This window comes from Fukomys damarensis, unplaced genomic scaffold (assembly GCF_012274545.1).
Source record: "Fukomys damarensis isolate Sample0158 unplaced genomic scaffold, DMR_v1.0_HiC HiC_scaffold_21, whole genome shotgun sequence".
NCBI lineage: Eukaryota > Metazoa > Chordata > Mammalia > Rodentia > Bathyergidae > Fukomys > Fukomys damarensis.
Window position 1 is genome coordinate 31,636,821 of NW_022900933.1, and position 21,070 is coordinate 31,657,890.

The 21,070-nt window shown below is 39.1% G+C and overlaps 1 protein-coding gene across 6 annotated transcripts in view; it reads right to left on the bottom strand.

Moving 5' to 3' along the window:
- Positions 1-21,007, bottom strand: part of Atxn3 (ataxin 3) — a 37,382-nt gene extending 16,375 nt beyond the window's left edge. For 2 of the 6 annotated variants that reach the window (XM_010616324.3, XM_033766767.1), the window contains exons 1-9: positions 20,568-21,004; positions 16,227-16,312; positions 14,141-14,305; positions 13,951-13,995; positions 11,863-11,948; positions 11,195-11,261; positions 8,122-8,209; positions 2,423-2,555; positions 913-1,079 (exon numbers count right to left, since the gene is read on the bottom strand). In XM_010616324.3, the coding sequence (XP_010614626.1) occupies positions 913-1,079; positions 2,423-2,555; positions 8,122-8,209; positions 11,195-11,261; positions 11,863-11,948; positions 13,951-13,995; positions 14,141-14,305; positions 16,227-16,295 (820 nt within the window). In that variant the 5' untranslated portion in view covers positions 16,296-16,312; positions 20,568-21,004. Of the gene's footprint in view, positions 1-912; positions 1,080-2,422; positions 2,556-8,121; positions 8,210-11,194; positions 11,262-11,862; positions 11,949-13,950; positions 13,996-14,140; positions 14,306-16,226; positions 16,313-20,567 lie in introns of all 6 variants that reach the window. The other 4 variants (XR_778724.3, XM_010616325.3, XM_010616323.3 and 1 more) reach the window with 4 other exon arrangements.
- Positions 21,008-21,070: the final 63 nt, after the last annotated feature.

The following is a 21,070-nucleotide window of genomic DNA, read 5'->3' on the forward strand; positions in this document are numbered from 1 at the left end:
AAAAAAAAAAAGATATTTCTAAAAAAAATAATATCAGCACTTTCAGAGGCATGGTATTCCTTGAAGCAGCTTAAGGTGGACGATAATCAAAGAAACCCATTCTCTATCTTCACCTATCCTCAGTCTCTGGGTACTCTAACAAATGAAATGTTTCCCTGCTCTTACTGATATTTGTACCAATCAGATTCTACACAGACGGTGAAACAAAGTAGTAAGAAAAATGGATTATACAAAAACACCTAAGACAATAAGAGCTAGTTTCCATGCACTACTGGGCAAATCTAACAGAGCTTTACTAATCAAACATGGACTGCACACCATATGGAGTACTCACGTACCTAGAGGCACGAGGTGTTTAGGGTAAAAATAATCTTCATATTAAAACATTTTACACATTTAAGTGAACCACTTTGAGCTATGTGTCCACATTTCTCACTGCCTATATTCTCTAGGGACAGATCATCTCTCTCTCTCTCTCTCTCTCTCTCCCCTCTACTGATGGCCTTGTATCACAAGAGTGGGACCACCAAAGGGTAAGGCTTGAGTTTCGCAGCCAAGGTCTGCTGAATTTATACTGTCTAGATCCTTCAGTCATGTCCAACAGCATACATTTATAAAGGCAAGCATCATTTGACCCCGACAGAGGTTAACCTCTCTGGTGTTAGTGGAGTGTTATAAACACATAAAATAAGGATAAATAAACATATAGTTATATTAGCTAAGTAAAACTACTATGGTCCTAATATAGGTTGTAGAAGTGATTTATAAGAAAAGCTGACTGTACATAGCTACAGCTCCTGCTGTGACTGTCAAAGAATTTCTAACTATTAATACAGTAACTTTCAGTAAAACTAAGAACAATCTGAATCAATTCACTAAAAATGAAGAAAGCACCCATCAAAATGTTTATACCTTGCATACTGAGCTGAATAGCCCTGCGGAGATCTGCTTCCTCATCTTCCATGTCAATTTCCTGACGACTTAGTGCCAGAGCCCTCTGTAAATCCTCCTCATCTTCATCTAACATTCCCGATCCATCATTTCCTTCTAGGACTTGTTCCAGGTCTGTTCTAAGGACTCTAAAGGGTAAAAGCATTCATATTAACTGCAGCCCAGTCTTCACTTTAAATATTAAATAAAGGCATTTGTACACTAAATGTTTCTTTGAGACAAGGTTTCGTTATGAAGTTTAGGCTGGCCTTGAACTCACTACGTAGCCTGGACTGGCCTTAAACTGGCAGCAATCCTCCTGCCTCAGCCTCCTGAGTGCTAGGATTACAAGCATAGGCTACTATACCCACTTGTACACTAAGGATTTTAAGTAAATTTTAAAAAATTATTGTCTGGCAGATAGAGTTAATAGTATGAAGATTGTGTTATAAGCAAGGCATGGTGGCACATGCCCGTAATTCCAGCACTCTTGGCAGCCTGGACTGTATAATAAATTGAGTTCAAGGCCAGCATGAACTACATATAGAAACCTTGTCTCAAAAGACAAACAAACAAACAGAAAGATTGTGTTATGTAAATCTAGTTTAATATATTTAAGTAACTCAAAGAGGGTTTTTTTCTTTTTTGTTGTTGTTTTTGGGTGGGGGTACTGGAGATCGAACTCAGGACCTTGTATTTGCGAGGCAAGTGACGGTACACTGAGCTAAATCCCCAGCCCGAGAGGTGACTTTATTTTTTGAGACAGGATCTCACTATGTAGCTCAGGTTGGCCTTAAACTCACTATGTAGCCTAAACTGCCCTTGAACTCATGGCAATCTTTCTGACTTAGCCTCCCAAATGCTGGGATTACAGGAATGCACCACCATACCCAGCTTTCAGAGAGTTGATTCAATAAAGCTCACAAAAACATACAGCCTAGCTGGGTGCAGAGGAACACGTGTGTATAGCCCCAGATTCTTGGAAGGCTGAGGCAGGAGGGTAGCAAATCATTTTTTTTTTTTTTTGGTACCAGGGATCGAACTCTGGTCCTTGCGCTTGCAAGGCAGGCCACCGAACCACTAAGCTAAATCCCCGGCAGGAGGGTAGCAAATTTGAGGCCAGCCAGGGCAACTTAGAGATCTTCTCTCAAAGTAAAAAATAAAAAGGACTGGGATTATAGTTCTGTGATAGAGTGCCCTGGATTTGTTCCCCAGTACTAAAAAAGAGGAAAAAAAAAAAAAAAAAAGAATGAAAGAGAAAAAAAATACAAAGAAGAAAAGAAAAATAAGGGAACTAGGAGTATAACTCAGTGGGAGAGCACATATTCAAGGCCTTGTATTTGATCCCCAGCTTCACAAAAAATAAAATTAAAGATAAGGTTTAAAGAGAGCCACCAACAGTAAACAGACTATATATTCAATGTAAACATAAAAGTTTAATTCTTCTAATGAACTATTATCAAATATTCCATATTGCAGGCTTTATTTTTACCTCTGCTCTTTTAGTTGTGCTAATTCTTCACCAATAAGTTTTGGTCGATGCATCTGTTGGACCCTGATCATCTGGAGAAGTTGGTCAGCTTCACAATCTGGCAGATCACCCTTAACAACAAATATAGAATAACCTAAAAAAGGCAAACATAAACTAAAGCAACTAGTAAGAGATTCAAAATTGATTTAAAATGAAAGCAGACAGACCAAATGGATACAAAATGGTAGCAAAAAGAACGCTGGCTTCTTTATCTGCATAATGTATTGAACCAGAGTGCAAGAATGATCCTCACTGACATGGGAAATGCGAGAGACCATGAGAGGCAGCATAGCATGGTGGAAAAAACACAAACTAAAGATTCAAAAAGAACTTAGTTCAAATGATGATTCTTGTTTTGTTTGTTCTGAGACAGGGTATGTAATTCAGGCTGACCTTGAACCACTATGTAACCTAGACTGGCCTCAAACTTGTGAAGATCCTGCTGCCGGAGGATCCCAAGTGCCAGGATTACAGGCGTGCACCCCATGCCCAGCCCCAAGTGATGATTCTTACATGCACTTGTCCGATGACCCAAGACCAGTTACTTAAAGTCTCAGAGTCTTACTTTCCCCACTTGTAACCCTAGAACAGCTGTCTCATCAACCCACTATGAAAAACAAAGGAAATACTTTTTGTAAGGACCCTACTAACAGTGCTTGACCACACAGGCTTCACTAAATGATGATAGACAGACAAAGGAGGGGTAAGAGCAGAGGATCTGGAGTCGCATTGCTGGGGTTTAATCCCAGCTCTTCTGCTTCCCAGCTGCACAGTGCCTGTCAATCATTTTACACATCTATCTTGGTTTCTTCAATTGAACAGATGATCATCGGCCTGATGTGAGGACAGAGTCAGACGCTGTGTGTAACAATGGGTAATGTGGTTAAAATGAACCACCTATGGAAACATCTGCAGACCCTTTCTCACTGAAAACATGAGCTGGGAAACAAATATCCCAAATCTAGTCAAGGAGTCCAACATCAACATGTGGGCTCATGTTTTGAAAAAATTTCAATGGCCCAGGGCATTTTTATATATATGAATTAAGAAAGCCAGGGTATGCCTACCTGACGTTCCACACAGAAACTGACCTAAGGGTGGTCTATACTTAGGTCAGTTTAATCAATTTAAAGGTTTTCTATTACAAATTTTTCATAAACTTTGGTGATTATTATTGGACAGTCTTTGTTACTAAAGATAACCAAACAGTTCAAAATGACCATTCATGGAAAAATTCAAAAGAATACAATTTTTTTTTTAAAGGACAAAGTTTCTTCAGAGTTCAGATAACATGTTTTCTGCCAATAAAATTTTTTCTAGATCCCCAAATAAACACACCAGCTCACATGGCATTCCATGGAGCCCATCACAAAGAGCAGATACTCTGGTTTGTTTGGGTAACACACCAGAGATCTTGGGTTTTCGTCAAGCCTTCAGATTTTCTTAAAGACACTGAGAAGTCACTGAACATTAAGGTGTGAGATTGTGACGTAACATTCATTATGTTTTTCACAAAAAGCAACCTGGTTGCTTTATCAGTATGATATATAACAGTGATGGCGAACCTATGACACCCGTGCCACAGCCAGCTGTTTGATATCCCTGAAAGCTCTAAAAGGTTCACTATCACCGATATGTAGGAACCAGACTGCAAGATGAGTGATCCTTACTGAAATGGAAAACCCCAGAGATACTATGTATGGGTAGAAAAACAAAACAAAACCCAGTCTTTGTGGACATGCTCAATTTGAAATGCTTTCTGGACTTCCAAGTAAAGATGTTAAAGTTAGGAATTTGAGCCAAGTGTCATGGTGCATGCCTGTAACCCCAGCTTTTGGGAGGCTGAGGAAGGAGAAGCACCACGAGTTCAAGGCCAGCCTGAACTACCTAGCAAGATTCTGTTTCAAAAAACCAAAATAAATAAATAAATAAAATCAGGAATTTGGTGATAGGGTAAATGTCTAAGCAAAAGATAAAGTTTGGGAATTACTAACATATAAGTTTAGTTCAAAATGACATTCAAACTAGTGGGATGGTACATAATTAAGAAGCTGTTCAAGAACTGACCTCTGGGTCACTTCAATAAAGTTTGGAAAGAATAAGTTAAAATCCACAAAAGGAATTGAAAGAAACAGCCAATGACATATGAGAAAAACCTGAGCACAGTAGCCTAGAAGCCAAGAGCAAGCAGTGTTTTAAGAAAGGAACAGAGTGCCAGGCATGGTGGTGCATGCCTGTAATCCCAGCACTCGGGAGGCTGAGGCAGGAGGATTGCTGTGAGTTCGAGACCAGCCTAGGCTACATAGTGAGTTCCAGGTCCAAAAGAAGTAAAAACACTACAGTGATAAAAGCAAATTGGAAATAATGACAGGATGGCCAACCCAGTAACAGTAAGCATGCTACTGCTGACACCAACCATGATCTCTAAACACTGTTATTAAAAGGACCCAGATGCCCCTGGGGAAATGAGCAAGTCCAGGGCAGGGAATACACAAATACATCTGCAACACTTCCTTAAAAGCCTTCAAAAAGTTCAGTGGTCATGTCAGATACTTGGGATCAAACTCAAAATACCCCCACTGGTCCATGATGGCACAACTTGAGTACTAATTTGAATAACCATAATGGGCTTTACCTGACAAAATTATGCTTTAACTGACTTGTTTACAATAATGTTTTAAAGAAAAGAAAGACATTACTTGGTCTCTTTCAGAGGACATGTAAAACCAATTAGTTTTAAAAACTGATAAAGGGGGCTGGGGCTATAACTCAGTGGTAGACGCCATACTTAGCACATGTGAGGCCCTGGGTCTATCTCCAGAGCACACACATGCAGATAAAGGGAAACTTATCCTGCTTTTCCTGTGTAAACCATTACTTCAGGGTAACCAAGTAACTGACATGAGAGTTTATTTGTACAGAAATATTCTTGCTAATGAATGAAGGAATCACAAGATTCTAATATCACAATTTTGTAACCTTTAATGAAATAAAGAGATCTAGGGATTGGTCACTACAAACTAAGATCAAAGCTGGGTGTTGGGCCACACACCTGTGACCCCGGCACTCAGAAGGCTAATGCAGGAAGATCACTGTGAGTTTGAGGACAGCCTAGACTACACAGTGAGTTCAAGACCAGTCTGAACTAGATAGCGAGATCTTTTCTCAAAAAATATATATAATTAAAAAAAAAAAAAGCTAGGATCAGAAAACATCATCAGGTACCAAGTACCATATGATCTGTGAAGTCTCCAACTCTCCCCACAAATCCAAACTGAATCTCATCAAGTGCCTAAGATCTTAGGACCAGTCTTTAAAGTAACAAGGCAACAGAAGAAAATGGGCATAATGAACATAATCAAGAGTGTGGAGAACAGGACAAATGAACCATTTTCTCTGCCCAATAAGTAAATAAAGAAAAAAATACAGAGGAAGTCTCCAGTTAGACTTAGAAAATAAAGTAATTTAATGTGATCACTGAAGCTTATTTTGATCCAGACTGAAATCCACAAATCCTAAAAGACAAGCAGGGAGACTAGAGATTTGAACACTGACTGGGTATTTGATGTCATCAGAGCACTGTGGTTAAAACTTGTCAGGTGTGACTATAGTATTGTGGGCTATAGTTTTTAAGTCTGCTTTTAAAGATTTCAGTAAGAAAATCATTACAAAGAAAATGATGTCTAGTATTTGTTTCAAAATAAATGGGAAGGAGGGGACTGAGTACATAAGGCAACAAGCCATGAGGTAATTAACACTGGGTGAAGGGTATATGGGGCAGAGATCATTGTATTTTTTTTTTAATTTGAAATTTTTTATAAGAAGTTTCATTTTGTTCTGTTTGAGACAGAACTGAACACTAGAACTGGCAACACATAGGTCACTGGTGTGACCCAAATGAGGGTTGTCAGTGACATACTGCTATTGACTATCAGTGAAATGAGTTCAGGAACAGGAGACAGCCAGTATGGTGGCACACACCTGTAACTGCAACTACTTGGGAGGCTGAGGCAGGAGGATGCGGGCAACTCTTTGAGAACTTGTCCCAGAATAAAATTTAACAAGGGCTGGGGATATAATTCAGTGCTCCTTGGATTCAATCCCTATAACTGGGGGTGTGGGGGGGAGACACAGTACAACAGCAGTTTTCTCAGAAGAAAATTTAAAATGGAAAGGTAGTTATAATTCTAAGGAGTTGAGACCTTTTCTATTTAATCACTGGAAGGAAAGATCTTATTTCTCCACTGACAGTAAATTTTAAAAAGGTGGGCGGGGGATGGAGAGATGGAAACAGAAACATCTTGAGTTGGTAGGAGGAACTGGTATCCAATCCACGCAGTGGAACTGGCCTTGCTTGGATGCAGGGAGGGCCCATCTATTTTAATAGGCTCAAAGCACAAGGAGATACAAGCAAGTTGACAGGTCTGCTGGTAGAAAATTTAATAAGTTTTCTCTTAATTGCTTCTACTTTCTCAGTAGAATACAAACAAAGGCTGTAACCAAGGTGTAAGGAAGGTAGTGGCCAGAGGTCTGAAGAGCTGTAAATTTCATTTGGACTTTGTAATTGCAAATTTAAAGTAAAACCAATCAACATATTTTGTTATTTTTAAGCTATGTTCTGTTGCTCTTGTACAGGAATGGGCAAGGCTAAGCCCTGACTTTAACAAGGGTTCAATTGTTCATCTTTGAAGTATGATAGAAGGCTGGGGGATGCGATGCAGCTCAGTGGTAGAGCACTTGCCTAGCATTCATGAGGCCCTGGGTTCAATCCTCAAAACTGAAAGAAAAAAGTATGTGGAAGGGAAGCAAAGGAAAGAAGCTGAGGAATGCCACAGTGATAATGATGGATTATAGAAAATAAGCACAAGGTAAAAATGGAAATAAAGGGGATATAAGGGGGAGTTTGGGCCCATAGTATAGCATGAAGAACAGAATAGCAAAAACAGAAAACATGGCTTGAAGACAGGAGGGACAATCAACAAAATATTTATAACTGGGATTTGAAAGTGATTATGGTTATTGAAACAGTAACGGGAAAAGTGAAGAAAATGATCTTTGAAAGTAAGAGTGTGTTGGATTATTGATACAGAAATCAGTAAAAATGAAAAATGATAAAAGGAACTGAAAGAGGCAGCTAGCTATCAAGGTCCTACAAGCTCCAATGAGAAAGGAGGTGGCACACAGATGACTGCAAAATGGCAGGGGCATGGATTTGAAAGGAGTTGGAGTTTACAGGGAAGAAGTGTCCTAGAAGGTACATCAAGAAACAAGAATACAACTCTCCCCTCTCCCTGTGAATATGTGGGATATGCAAGCAAACAGCTACCACCTAAGGGCTGCGAAGTCCAGGCCTCAGGGAGAATTTACACTGAACACCACTATCCACATCACAGTCCTAAGTTCACCACCTAAAAGGTAACAAGGACTCCTCTGCACAGCTAGAATAACAACACCTCACATTCAAGTCTGATGACCAGGTCTTTTGTTTTCTGAGACTCTGCTTTGCTATGCTGCACACTGGCCTCAAATCTGTGTTCCTCCTGCCTCAGCCTCCCAGAGTGCCGGGATGATAGGGCTATGACACCATGCTTGGTTGAATGACCCAGTTTTATTTAGCTATTTGGAAAGATAACATTATAAAATTTTTAGTCTTTATTTACCTTCCTGTTGTAATTGAGCCAAGAAAAGTGCAAGGTATGTATCTGATATTAATTCTGGACCCGTCAAGAGAGAATTCAAGTTAAACCACTGGAAAAAAAAATTGTCGATATTTAAGTTAGTGTGCATTTTATGTAACATAGAATTTCACATGTCAAGAATAGATATAGCCCATCAAAACTTAGTAAAATTGTCTAAAACAATGGGAATACGGCAAAGAGATTTTTTTTTTTGAGACAGGATCTCACCATGTAGATCAGGCCATCCTCAAATTTCCAATCATCCTTCCTCAACTTCCTAGCTCTCAAATTGAGATTTAAAAAAAGTAACTGAATAATGTGGTCTTTAAAAAATGATTAGAATATCATAGATTTGTCATGATTAAAATGCTGGTTCAAAAACAAAAGTTTTCTTTAAACTTTAACCCAGGGCCTTTGCACTAAGCAACATCCCCCAATTTTTTTTTTCTTTTAAGACAAGGTCTTGCTAAGTGGTTAAATTGCCCGAGCTGGGTTCACATTTGCAATCCTTCTGCCTCTACCTCCAAGAGTACTGAGATTACAAGTATACCATTCCCCACTCCGATAGTACTCCCCTCACCCTTTTTAAAAAATTTTTCCAGTACCAGGATCAAACTCAGGACCTTATGCTTGCCCAGCAGGCGAGGCACCACTGAGCTACATTCCTGATTGTACTTTAAAATGGCTTTATTGATAGCTATAATTAAATCTTTTAAAAATATCAGTCCAACATTACTAAACATACTGATGTATGGAAAAAAGGACAACTACACAGTTTTCCCACTACTGATAATTTTGGTCAACAGACTACAACTGTGAGATGTCAGACAGTCCAAGAATTTATAGTAACTACCTCGATTTTACAAGATTACTAAGCCACCATCACATTTAATTGACAGCACTGAGCCATGATGTCAAAGGGGACCTAACAACCCCAATGATACAAAAAATTTCAAAAGTTATTGTCAATATCATGAGCAACTATTTTCCTGGATTTTGACATTGTTGATAGTATTTTTTACAGTAATCTCTTTCATTTACCCAGGTACTAGAAACAGAAAAGTTCATAATGAAAAAATAAATATAAACTTCAAATAAAAATATAAACCAAAACCAAAGGTAATAAACCAAAAGTTGACAACGACTGTATTTGTCAAAGATAAATTAGTTAAAATGTAAAAATTCAATTGTGATGGGTTAAAATTTCAGTTTCACAATAATATGTAAATTTCCCCACACATCAACACAAAGAAATCTGTGGAAAATAAGTTTGCAGACCTCACAGATCCAGTAAGTGAAGAACAGTGGATCATAACCTTCTGGAAGTATAAGTGAAGCCAGAGGTTAAATATCCTGCCCTACTTTTTCCCAGTTGAATCCCTCTTAAGTTGGTCTCCACACTAAATCTCTACCTCACAACTCCGTTAACTTGCACTTAGAAATTTAGGAAGGATTTTTCTTTTTTTGTGTGCAGGAGTTGAACCCAGGACCTTGCACTTTTGCACTTATACATGCTCCACCACTGATCTAAAGCCCCTAGCAATAATCATTTAATATGAGGCTTCCTGCAGGTAGCTGACTTAAAAGATAACAGGGAGATTTTTGTTTTTGAATTATCGTTTATTGATTTAATGCAATGCACTTTGTTGACTTTTTGTTTTTTATTTATTTCATTTTTTAAAGTTTTATCAAGATATAATTGACATGCAATAAACAGAACCCATTTACCAATAAACAGTACAATCTGAAAGTTTTCACATTTGTATGCACCCAAAAACACAACCAAGACAGTGAACATATTCCTCATGGCGGGGAGTCCTAGGCACCTATGGAGTCTTCCCGTCACTCCTCTCCCTCCATCCCCCACAATCAGCAGTTAATCCGCTTTCTGTCACTAAAGGTTAGTTCCCATTTTTCTAGTCTTTTGTATAAACGCAACATTATAGTGTGCAGTATTTTGTAACTGGCTTTTGTTATTTTTTAAAAATCTATTTATTTATTTATTTATTTACTTTGGTGCAGGGGAGTGAACTTGGGACCTTGAGCTTGAGAAGCAGGTGGCAAAACCACTGAGCTAAATCCCCCAGCCCCACCTGGCTTCTTTCAGCTAATTATTTTGAGACATGTTCACATTGTTGCATGTTATCAATAGAGCTTATTCTACAAGCTTGTGTTCAATAATCCTCCATCTAACATTGAAATTCTAAGAAAAGGGGCTTTAAATGATTGCTTCTGATAAATGACTGTTGAAGACATCACTCTTTTTTAAAGAGAAGTGATTTTACATAGGTGTATATACTACATTACATTTTGGAATCACTTCAATAACCTTGTTAAACACGAAAGCAAGCAACATAGTTGAGTGCTTTTGTTCACGTCTGACATGATTTCAGGCTTTGGGACAGTACTGTGCCAAACACAAATCTATAAATGTGATCAGTAACTGACACACTTATCACATAAAACTCACTTAAAGAGTAATTAATTTGCATCATCTTAAATATAGTTGTTTTTCTTTTTGAGACAGGATCTCATTATGTAGCTCAGGCTATCCTTGAACTCACTGTGTAGCCCAGCATGGCCTTGAACTCAAGGTGATCCCAGCCTGCGCCTTGCAAGTGGTGGGGTTATTAGAATATAAATTGTATATGGCTGTTACAGATACATGAAAAAATATGACATTATCTCTCTTTCTTTAAAGACAGTGTCTAGCTCTGATGCCCGGACTGGCCTTGAACTGGAGATCCTCCCACCACTGCCTCCTAAGTAGCTGGGACTACAGCCATGTGTCGTGGCATCCACTTCTTAAAATGGTAAATTTCTATTTAGCAAGACTGAATCCAGACTGAGGATGTGACGATACAGCTCAATGGTAGAATGGTCACCTAGTAGGCATGAAGCCCTGGGTTTGACCTTCACTACTGCCCCACCCCACCAAAAGACTCAATGCCACACACAATATTTATTAGTCAGTTTCATTTTAAAGGCAGCGATCCCTTACAGTTTAGTTTCAAATGGAGGCTAGAATGAAAAGATAGGAAAGAAGAAATATTACCTGTTTTCCTAATTTTCTAACTGTAAACCAGTGTTCTTTATAATTGCATATAAATGATTTTTCATTTCTAGAAAAGAAAAAATACACAGTATTAAGTTAAAATAATAAGAGTTATTTAGGGATTAAAAATAATTAAGATATGTTGTATGCCTATACCAATTCCACAAAATAAATATTATTACTCTGTATTACAAATGTGAACTAATTTTTACAAAGTTCATATTTATTCTGTTGACTAGCAAGCATTACACAAAAATGTAACAATTTAGGTAGGTAACATTAATTTTCTTAAAAAGCAACACATCTCTCTGATTTTCTCTACAGCAGCTCTTGGGGACAAAAGTGTGAAAGTGGTACTCTCTGCAGCACTTTGGAGACAGTGTGTGATGCCTCAGAGGGGAGACAGGTGCCCACAGACATCAAAGGGATAAAGAGGAAAGTCTATGTGAATGAAAACAGTGAACAGTGGAACAGTAGCATCCAAGTGCTGAGGTGTAGCTTCGTGGAAAAGTGCTTGCCTAACACACATGAAGGGCCTGGGTTCAATTCCTACTTGCACAGAAAGAAAAAACACATTCAAAATGTAGTTTTCTTCATTAAGAAATTATAATCTTAAAAATCAAGTTTAGAAAAAGAATCTCTGGAAGAACAGGGAAAAAAAATCTTACATAGGATCAATCCTGAGCCTCTGATACTCTGGACTGTTGAACAGGATTAGTTCCAGACCCCAAACTTTCAGGGCATTGCTTATAACCTGTTTAAAAACAAAAACAAAACAACAGCTTTTCGTAAGCCAAGCCGTTGACTCCAAATTTAAGTAGCACAAATACATTAATTATATAAACATTGTATTTCACATATAAATTTCTCTAGAAGGCTATGGTTTTCTAACAATGTATCTGCAGCAGGGGTGGTGGCGCAAGCCCATAAATCCCAGCACTATGGAAGCTGAGGCAGGACTGTGAGTCTGAGCCCAACCTAAGCACTATAGCAATATATCAAGAACCTATGTCCAGAAAGAAAAATAAATAAATAAAAGGGCTAGGGATATAAGACCTGGATTCAATTTCCAGTACTGTGGTGGTGTGGGGGGGTGTCTCAATGGTACAATTAAGTCCATAAATATATACATGTATTTCAAAAGAGTGCCTTTTATACAAGGTTTCTGAGATGTTCCAAAGAACCACACAATTCCTAGATTAAAGTGCCACAAAAATCCAGGTATAAGTTCCTACTTCCAGATGCTGGTTTTTGTTTTTTTTATAAAAGGTCTTAGAATACAGCCCAAGGTGGCCTTAAACTTATAAACTCATGATCCTCCTGCCTCAGCCTCTGGAGTGATGGGATTACACATGTGCGCCTTCAAGACCAATCAGGTGCTGTTCTTGAAACTAGTCCACTACAGGCAGGCATAGTGGCACACACCTGTAATCCCAGCACTCAGAAGGAAGAGGCAGGAGGATCACTGCAAGTTTGAGGCCAGACTGGGTTACACAGTGAGCTCTAGGCCAACCTGTCTCAAAAAAGAAAAACAAAACAAAACAAAAACAAAAATTAGTCCACTACATATATCTGATAAAAGGCTGTTGAGGGCACTGCTTTAGAAGTTATATCCAACTCACTACCTGCAATGTCAATAACAACACATGATATTATTTCATTGATTTTAGATTTCTGTGGTCATGGGGTTGTAATCTGTAGAATAAAAAGATTACATCAAACATAAAAAGGAGGAAATTTCTGAAAAGTCACTATCTATCCTCCAAGGAGCCAATAAAGAAACACATGAGCCAAGCAGTAGCACAAGACACAAAGTGAATGCAGTGTAGTGGGAAAACACGAACTGGGACCAAGAAGAGTGCCCCGTGCAAAGGAAATGACAAGTGCTGGCCCAAGTGACTTCTGATCTTAGCTCAGCTACAGTAACTCTTACCACTGCCAGGGACACGTAAAGCACTGGATGGAAATGCTGGTGAATGAACAGTCTAGGAGAGTAACACAAGGAGAATATAAACAAAGATATTTGCAGAAATGGGATTCTTAAGAGGAGTTCTGGAAGAATTCTGCACACACCTCTCACTGTTAGAATAACAAATTCACGCAGAAAAGAATCTCACAAGTTCATACATAAACAACCACATGTTGGGGTGTAGTTCAATGGTGGAATGCTTGTCTAGCATGCATGAGGCCCAGGGTTGGATCCCCAGCACTGCAAGAAATAAATAAATAATACCTACAGAATTAAAAGAGCTGTAAGGCTGAGGGTATACAGCATGAGAGTGTGTGCCTAACACACATAAGGCCTGAGGTTTGATCCCAGCATTAAGAGAGAAAAAAGAAACTATAAATTTTTTAACAATCAATTTTTAAAAAAGGAATCCAATCCTGTAAGGCTGATTTAATAGAAGATACTGCATTTGAAACTTTGTACTTTTATTAGAATAATAAAAAAAAAGGTTACTTTGATCCCTGCAAAAAGTTTTTTTAATTAAAAAATAATTTCAAAAATAGAATTAACATTACTGACATCTAAAAGCCCTACTCTAAAGCAGAGATTTCACAATCCTAATGTTTATGTTTGTCTGAGTAAAAATTTAGTACCCTTACATAGTTTTATACTCGTAGAAACAATCTACTGGGTGAACTTCTGAAGGTCATATCATGACAATGACTACAAAAAGCTGTGTAAAAATATTCCACACCAACCATAAACAGACACTGAAAGCATTTATTTATTATATGCTGTGATTACTTACTTGAATAGAGAAAAAGCCACTGTCATCCATGTTTCCAGAAGGCTGCTGTTCATTTTGATGGGTAGTTGAAGATGGGAAAGGAAAAGGATAAAAGCTGGCATTAGCATGAATATCTAAAATAACAAAAGATGGCTCTTCTAAACAATACCCATTTTTGAAAAATGCAATTCTGTGAGTTTAAAATCCATACCTGTAAAAACGTGCGATAGTCTTCACTCGTTACTCCTCCTTCTGCCATTCGCATCCTTTCTTCTTCATCTAGCTGATGGGCAATTGAAGATAATTCCACAGGGCTAAAATATTCCCCTTGCAGTAGATTATTTAGGCAATGTTGAGCACAAAGTGATCCTTCTTGCTAGTATTTCCAAAACAAGAAATTGAAATGTAATTGAACAACTGTACAACATATTCTCCTAAAAAGTTTAATGATTAACTTTTTAACTAAATTAACCCTTTTAAGCCTTAGGCAAACATGATTAACATAGGTACATACATTTTCATTTGTTAACATTAACTTTACAGTTCTACCATAGATGAAACTACAAATATGTTAAAGAAAACTTCAAGAATGACTTATAATAAACTTTATCCAATCTCATATTTTACAAAAACTATAAAAACATTTAACCTAACTCTCACTTAAAAGTTCATCTTTGGAGATTTCACGGCAGATTATTAATTCTGAAGGGGAGTCTTAATCCCTAGAATATTTATTCTTTTATTTATTAGTACATATTTGCATTCGTTGTGGAGAGGTGGCACATGTAAATAACACACTAATTCCTTTTTTCTCATTGAGCTTATTGGTACATTTTATGTATTCAGTACAGTTACAGTCATTATTGGGATCTTGTACCTTTACATGGCAGGTCTTGGTTCTCATTTTTTTCCTTTGTCCCTGCCCTCCTTTCACCCTTCCTCCCCTCCCCCTTTACAAACACTTCATTTCCATTTTTTCATATTTTTTTCTTTTCCCTTATTACCTTTCCCCTACCCTTCCCACTTTCCCTACACCTTTAGCTCCTTTCTTCCTATCTCACAATGTCCATTATTAATTCTTTTTTTTCATCCCCTTTCCCTCCTCTTCCTCTCCTTTCCCTCCATCTCTTGATCCCCTTCCTGTTGGAAAAACATCTGTCTCTCTGCTTCCTCTTATTCAAATTGCTCAGGCCAGTTTTTTTTGTTTTGTTTTGTTTTTTGTTTTTTTCCCTTTTGGTACCAGAGATCAAACTTGGGACCTTGTGCTTCAAGGCTGGCGGTGGAACCACTGAGCGGAACCATTGAGCTAACTCCCCGGCCTTGCTCAGGCCAGTCTTGAACTCACCATCCTCCTTTCTCAGCCACCTGAGTAGCTGGAATTACAGGCATGCATCACTGTGCCTGGCTAAACATTTTTTATTTTCTTTTCACAAAACAAACTCTACTTGGCCTAAATGTTCCTGGCATTTCTGATTTTAAGAACTGATAGAGGTAAGAAAATTCAGTCCGGTGTTAAGACTTGTAGCTACAGAGCTGAGGCTCTCTGTGTACCTACAGATTAGGTACACAGACTATGCAGAGGTGTGATTAGAATTGTCCCAAACAGACGCCCCCGAGAGCTTTCTGTCCTGGACAAGCCAGCAAGAGTTTGCAGCCCAGCTTAGTTCCCATAGCATCACACTTTCTCCTCATGACAGGTGGGTCTGACTTTCCACGGAACTAGAGCTTTTTGATACTGGGCTACAGACTTTCTCATACAATTGAGACTCTGAACCCAAATCCAGACTGCCTAGCATTGAGTAGTCCCTCTGTCATTCTCCTCTTCCCACAAGTGTTGCTTTCCTTACACTACACCAGTAGTGCAAAGGAAGGGAGACTCATGGGGGGGATGAGATCTCTCTCTGCAAGCAGAGACCCCAGGCCTGACTTTCTGTGAGAAAATGGTAAATGAGAGAACACCCCCTTCTACTCACCCTGGCCCTCTAATTTGTCTTCCTCCAACAAGGTCTATTTCTTAATTCAACCTGCCTGACATCACACAAGTTGTTCTGACCCCAAAGACCACCACCTTGCAAAGTACATATTTTTCCTTATTAATCAGTTTTATAGCAACAAAAATATAGAACAATGTAGAGTATATACACATAATGGAATAGGAAGGCACTACTGATACAGTGTGAATCTAAGATGGGGCTGAAAGAACTTTATCTTCATGGTTTGGTAAGGAATGAATCCTTTGGAGCTAGAGGTAACTCTCCCTCAAGTTGTAGTCACAACAATGACAGTCCTGTTTCTACCTGTTTTATGTGCTTCCAGAGAGCAAGTCCTACTGCATGATAAAACATGAAGTGGAGGGATATATCCATGTTCTACTTCTATTCCACTGAAAAACAGAGGAGATGAGCATTTCTTAAGAGGACAACCAAATGGCTAAAAATACAAAAAACAGTACTTAACTTCACCAGACATCAGGGAATATATATTATAATCACAACATACTACTACACACACCAGATTGGCTAAAGCGGTAGAGGATTAGAGACATAAAAACTATTATATGATACTAAGTGTAAATTAGCATAACCACTCTGGAAAACTCTTATCTTCTAAAGCATAACATATACATGCCCTGTGATTAGCAGTTCCACAGCTAGTTGCATAATGCAAATGTGTTTATCAAGAGAAATGTGTAAGACCATTCATAAAAGCACTGTTTATAAAGGCTCACAAACTGAAAACTATCAACAGGGATAGTTTTGTTTTGAAATTTGCATTTGTTTTTATTTATTTATTTAATTTTTAAATTAGTATGCGTGTGATGCATAGCGCCAAAAGGATAGTTTGGATCACAGAAGAATAAACAGTGTTGTAGTCACAAATACTATATAACAATGATAATTAATTAACTACAACTATGTGGATACTAAATTTCTCAAATAATGTTAAAAAAACAAAAAAAAGACAGCTGGGCATGGTGGTGCATAACTGGGAGGCTAAGGCAGGAGGATTCCAAGTTCAAACCCAGCCTCTGTCTCAACAAAAGAAGCAAAAAAGGGCTGGGGAGCAGCCCAGTGCGAAGGCTATGGGTTCAGTCTCCAGTACCACAAAAAACAAAAAACAAAACACAAAACTAAATGAATTAAATATATATTTAATTTACAATGACCCTACCTGATATTATATTTTTCCACCTTACATCAAGCCCCAAACCTCTTCCTCATTAAGCCTTCGCCAAAGAGTAACAGAAGCTCACTTTCCTAGTTAACATTCAGTGGTGCTAGAATTCCAAGATTTAAGGACCAAACTTTATGGTGCTCAGCTCAGAGGATGAACACACTGCATCTCCAGATCTAACAAGGTATTTTATAAAAACACAAAGAGGGGCCAGGGATGTAGCCCAGTGGCTCTGCACCTGTCTTACAAGCATAAGGACCTGAGTTTGATCCCTGGTACAGAGAAAACAAAAAACCACAAAGAGAACCTCATCTAAATCACCACCCAGATTTCAGGACCAATCTGAAACTAGTTCAGACCCCTGGAGACCTATTAATTTCAACCAACCAGGCATAATCCTGAGGGTGCTCTTCAAAATAGGGTAACAAACAACATGCAATCTTCATAGTTGGGTAAAGAATAAGTGGCTGGGAGCCAGAGAGGTCACCATCCCTCCAGTTACAGCCACAGAAGTGAGAGAAAACTTTGTCTCTACTCCATCCCTCAGTGTTTTGTTTCATTTTGTTTGAGATAAGGTCTCCCTGCGTAGATCAGGCTAGCCTTGAACTCTTTATGGAACCCCAGCTGGCCTGGAACTTGCAGCAATGCTCCTGCATCAGCCTCCCAACTGCTAGGATTACAGGCCTTTGCGACCATGCCTGGTCATCCCTCAGTTTTTTGTTTTGCTTTAGGTGCTGGAGATTCAATCCAAGGCCTCATGCATACTAACAGCCCTGTCCTACTCCCTACCATGAGGTCTGGCAAACACAAGGATCTGAGTAAGAGCAATAGCTAGCCCTTTGGTCCCCTGACTGTCCACCTACAGGTACCCTTCTGAACCCTCCTAACTCTGAGGCAGACCCTTCACATCCTTACACTACAGAAGTGGAAAGAAACTAGAGCACAGGTTACTTGTCCAGAATCACACAGGCAGCAGGTGGAAGAGATGAGATTCAAACCCAGGTAAAGATTCCACAGTCTGTTCTATCACCATTTATTCAGAATTTGGCTTTTCCAAATAAACATGGCCATGAGCCAGCAATCATCACAAAAGGGCATACGGGTGTCACAGAGTCAACGCTCAGCATTTTTTCAATGTTTTCATGGTTATCATTCCCAGTTCACATTACATTAAAAGTCGCAACTCAGATAACATGGCGACTGCACCAGAAGCAGCTAACAAATGGAAATAATAGCAAAAAATGACAGAAAGCAGGCACCACAAAAAGAACGACAAAAACTCTCACAAAACCAGCAGTTATTGGCATTTAGTATAAGACTTAAAGGAAGGGGTTAGAAAATTTTAACCTGTGGGCCAAATTCAACCTGCTTCAGTAGTAGCTAAGAACGGTTTTTATACTTTAAGACAGTTGGACAAACACACACACAGACACACACACACACACATGCACACACAAGAATGTGACAGGGATGTATATAGCCTGCAAAGGCTTAAAATATTTACAGAAACTCTGTTTAAACAAATAGCACATCTTTAACGTTCAAGGAACTCTGTGTGGATAACTGCTCTCTCTGCCCCATATAAGAGTCCTCACAATGTTGCCCACTCTGACAGGGAACTCTAGGGCTCAAGTAATCCTCCAGTCTCAGGCTTCAATCTGAGCAACCAGGATATAGGCTCGTGACATCCTGCTCCCCTAAGGACTCTCCTGATCTATTTAAGTATTATCCCACACTGTTTTTACTTCGAATAAATAGTACTCAAAGTGGCAAGTCTAAAAATATGGAAACCAACATTCCAAGAGGCAAAGGCAAGTAGGCCTTTAGTAGGCAAATATCCCTAGCTAGACAATTTTTTGAGATCAGAATTGGCTCTCTGGCTCAAGCATTAAAAGCATGTTGTGAAAGGAAAGGGAAAATGGAACCGGAAGCTCAAATGTTCCCATGTGGATTGTGTACATGAGTAACAATGGACCCTTGATTACAAACACATTTTCTTGAAATATGTCAAAATGTGTTCAAAGTCTTGATTTGCTAGGGACACACAAATTTGTGACAAAAGTAAACATATTTCTGAAGTATTTTTAAGCCTATACCATGTTAATAATCAACAGTGACTTCTTTTGGATATACATTTTCATTACACTAGTGTCCAGCTTCTTTTGATATAATGGCTCAATCGGTATCTTCATTGAAATCTATCCCAGGAAGATAACAATCAATGCTGTTAAAAATATGCCAGTGTGGTGGTGTGGAAAATAGTTTATTTAATTAGCATATGAGTAACACAGCTAGCAGACAAAAATTATGAACCCTGAACTAGGACTTTGGACAAAGAATGAATTTCCTCAGGCAGCACAAAATGCACCACCCTCAATACTAGATCCTGAATTTTGAGGAAGTTATTGCAAATTAACCAGTTCCTTCTGAGATCCCAGTTTACTGGAAACACTGTGTGAAAGAACTGGACTAGAGAGTCTGAGTCCCTATTGGTCATTTTAAATCCACAGAGTACCTGCGATATAGGTGACCCTTAAACAATTAAGCGATTTCTGCACCCTACTTGTCTGTAATTCTAAATTGAGAAACCACTGGGCAACCCACTTCCAGTACTAGTGGTGCTTCTCAGGAACTATTCCAAGTCCCCAATATACTTTTCCTACTCTCACAGTGAGTTCGAGGCCAGCCTGAAGTATATAGCGAGACCCGGTCTCAAACAATTAAACAAACAAACAAACAAACAAACTACAAAAGTCTCAAGAAATAGTGCATAAAGTGAAGTGTTCAGTCTTCCATGCTAAATTCTATGTCAATCCCTTTGAAAATTATAAAAACATATATGCATACTTTTTACCCAATCTCAACCAAATAAGCAAATCTTTCCTCTCCAAGATTCATAAATCATGCCAATCACGTCAAGATTGGATTGTACCAGTCCTTCCTTGTCCACATACGACCTATTCCCAGTTCCGAAACATTCAAAAATGTTTTTTAAAAGAAAAGCATTGCATCTAACATTTACTTAGATTTACATTACAAGTGTACACTATTCCATGTTTCTTTTGTTGTGTGAATTTTTAAGTGTCTTAAATGATTATTCACAAGTACTTAAAGAATTCCTTGCTCCTACTGATTAATAACCTCAGTAGTCACCCGTTCCAAACATGAACCGATTATGAAATGAGATATATGCCAAAGTTGTCCTGACAAAAGTTTCATTCACACCCAAATGACTTGATAATTAATTGGATGTGAGAAAAGACCAGTTTCTCAAGATGCCACAAACAGTATCTTCAACAGTGTGGTCACTAAGGCAATAAAGAGCTAAGCAGATCAAAACAAAATATTCCAGTCCACCCCAACACCTAAAAACAAAGCTGGCCTGCAGATCCGGAAGGATGGGAATACCAAAAGAAACCAAACTCAAACATCCCGTAAAAAAAAAGCCACTTGTGACGACTTCCCTGCTTTGCATCGTCCCGATTTTCTACTTCATTTCCTAAGTGTCAGGTCCTACAATGGCGAGCCAAGGTCCCCGCCCTCGGAAGGCTCCCGAATCAGCGCAAAAAGACGCGAACTAGACCCCAAAGATCCAAGTGCTGGGGACGTTCCATTATAGAACCGAGCGGTCCGAGAAGGAAAAGTTAACTGCGCCAGGGTGGGCCTGGGGAGTGGGTGGAGTTGGGTAGGATCCAGGGAAGCTTCCGAGAGGGGGCTGTAAGACAGCGGGGGAGACGGAAGGAACCCTCCGAAGAAGCTATGGCAAGTGGCACAGGACCACCTAGGCTACCCCCACCCCCGGTGCAGCCCCGGCCCGCCCGACCCGTCGACCCCGGTTCCCTCCAGGATCCCGGAGCTACTGCTTAAGAGCAGGAGGCGCAACCGGGGAGTAGGGGAGAGAAGCTCCCAATTCGGGCGCCGACGGCGGGTGGCGCCCCTCGCCCGCCAGGTCGGGATGGGGATGCCT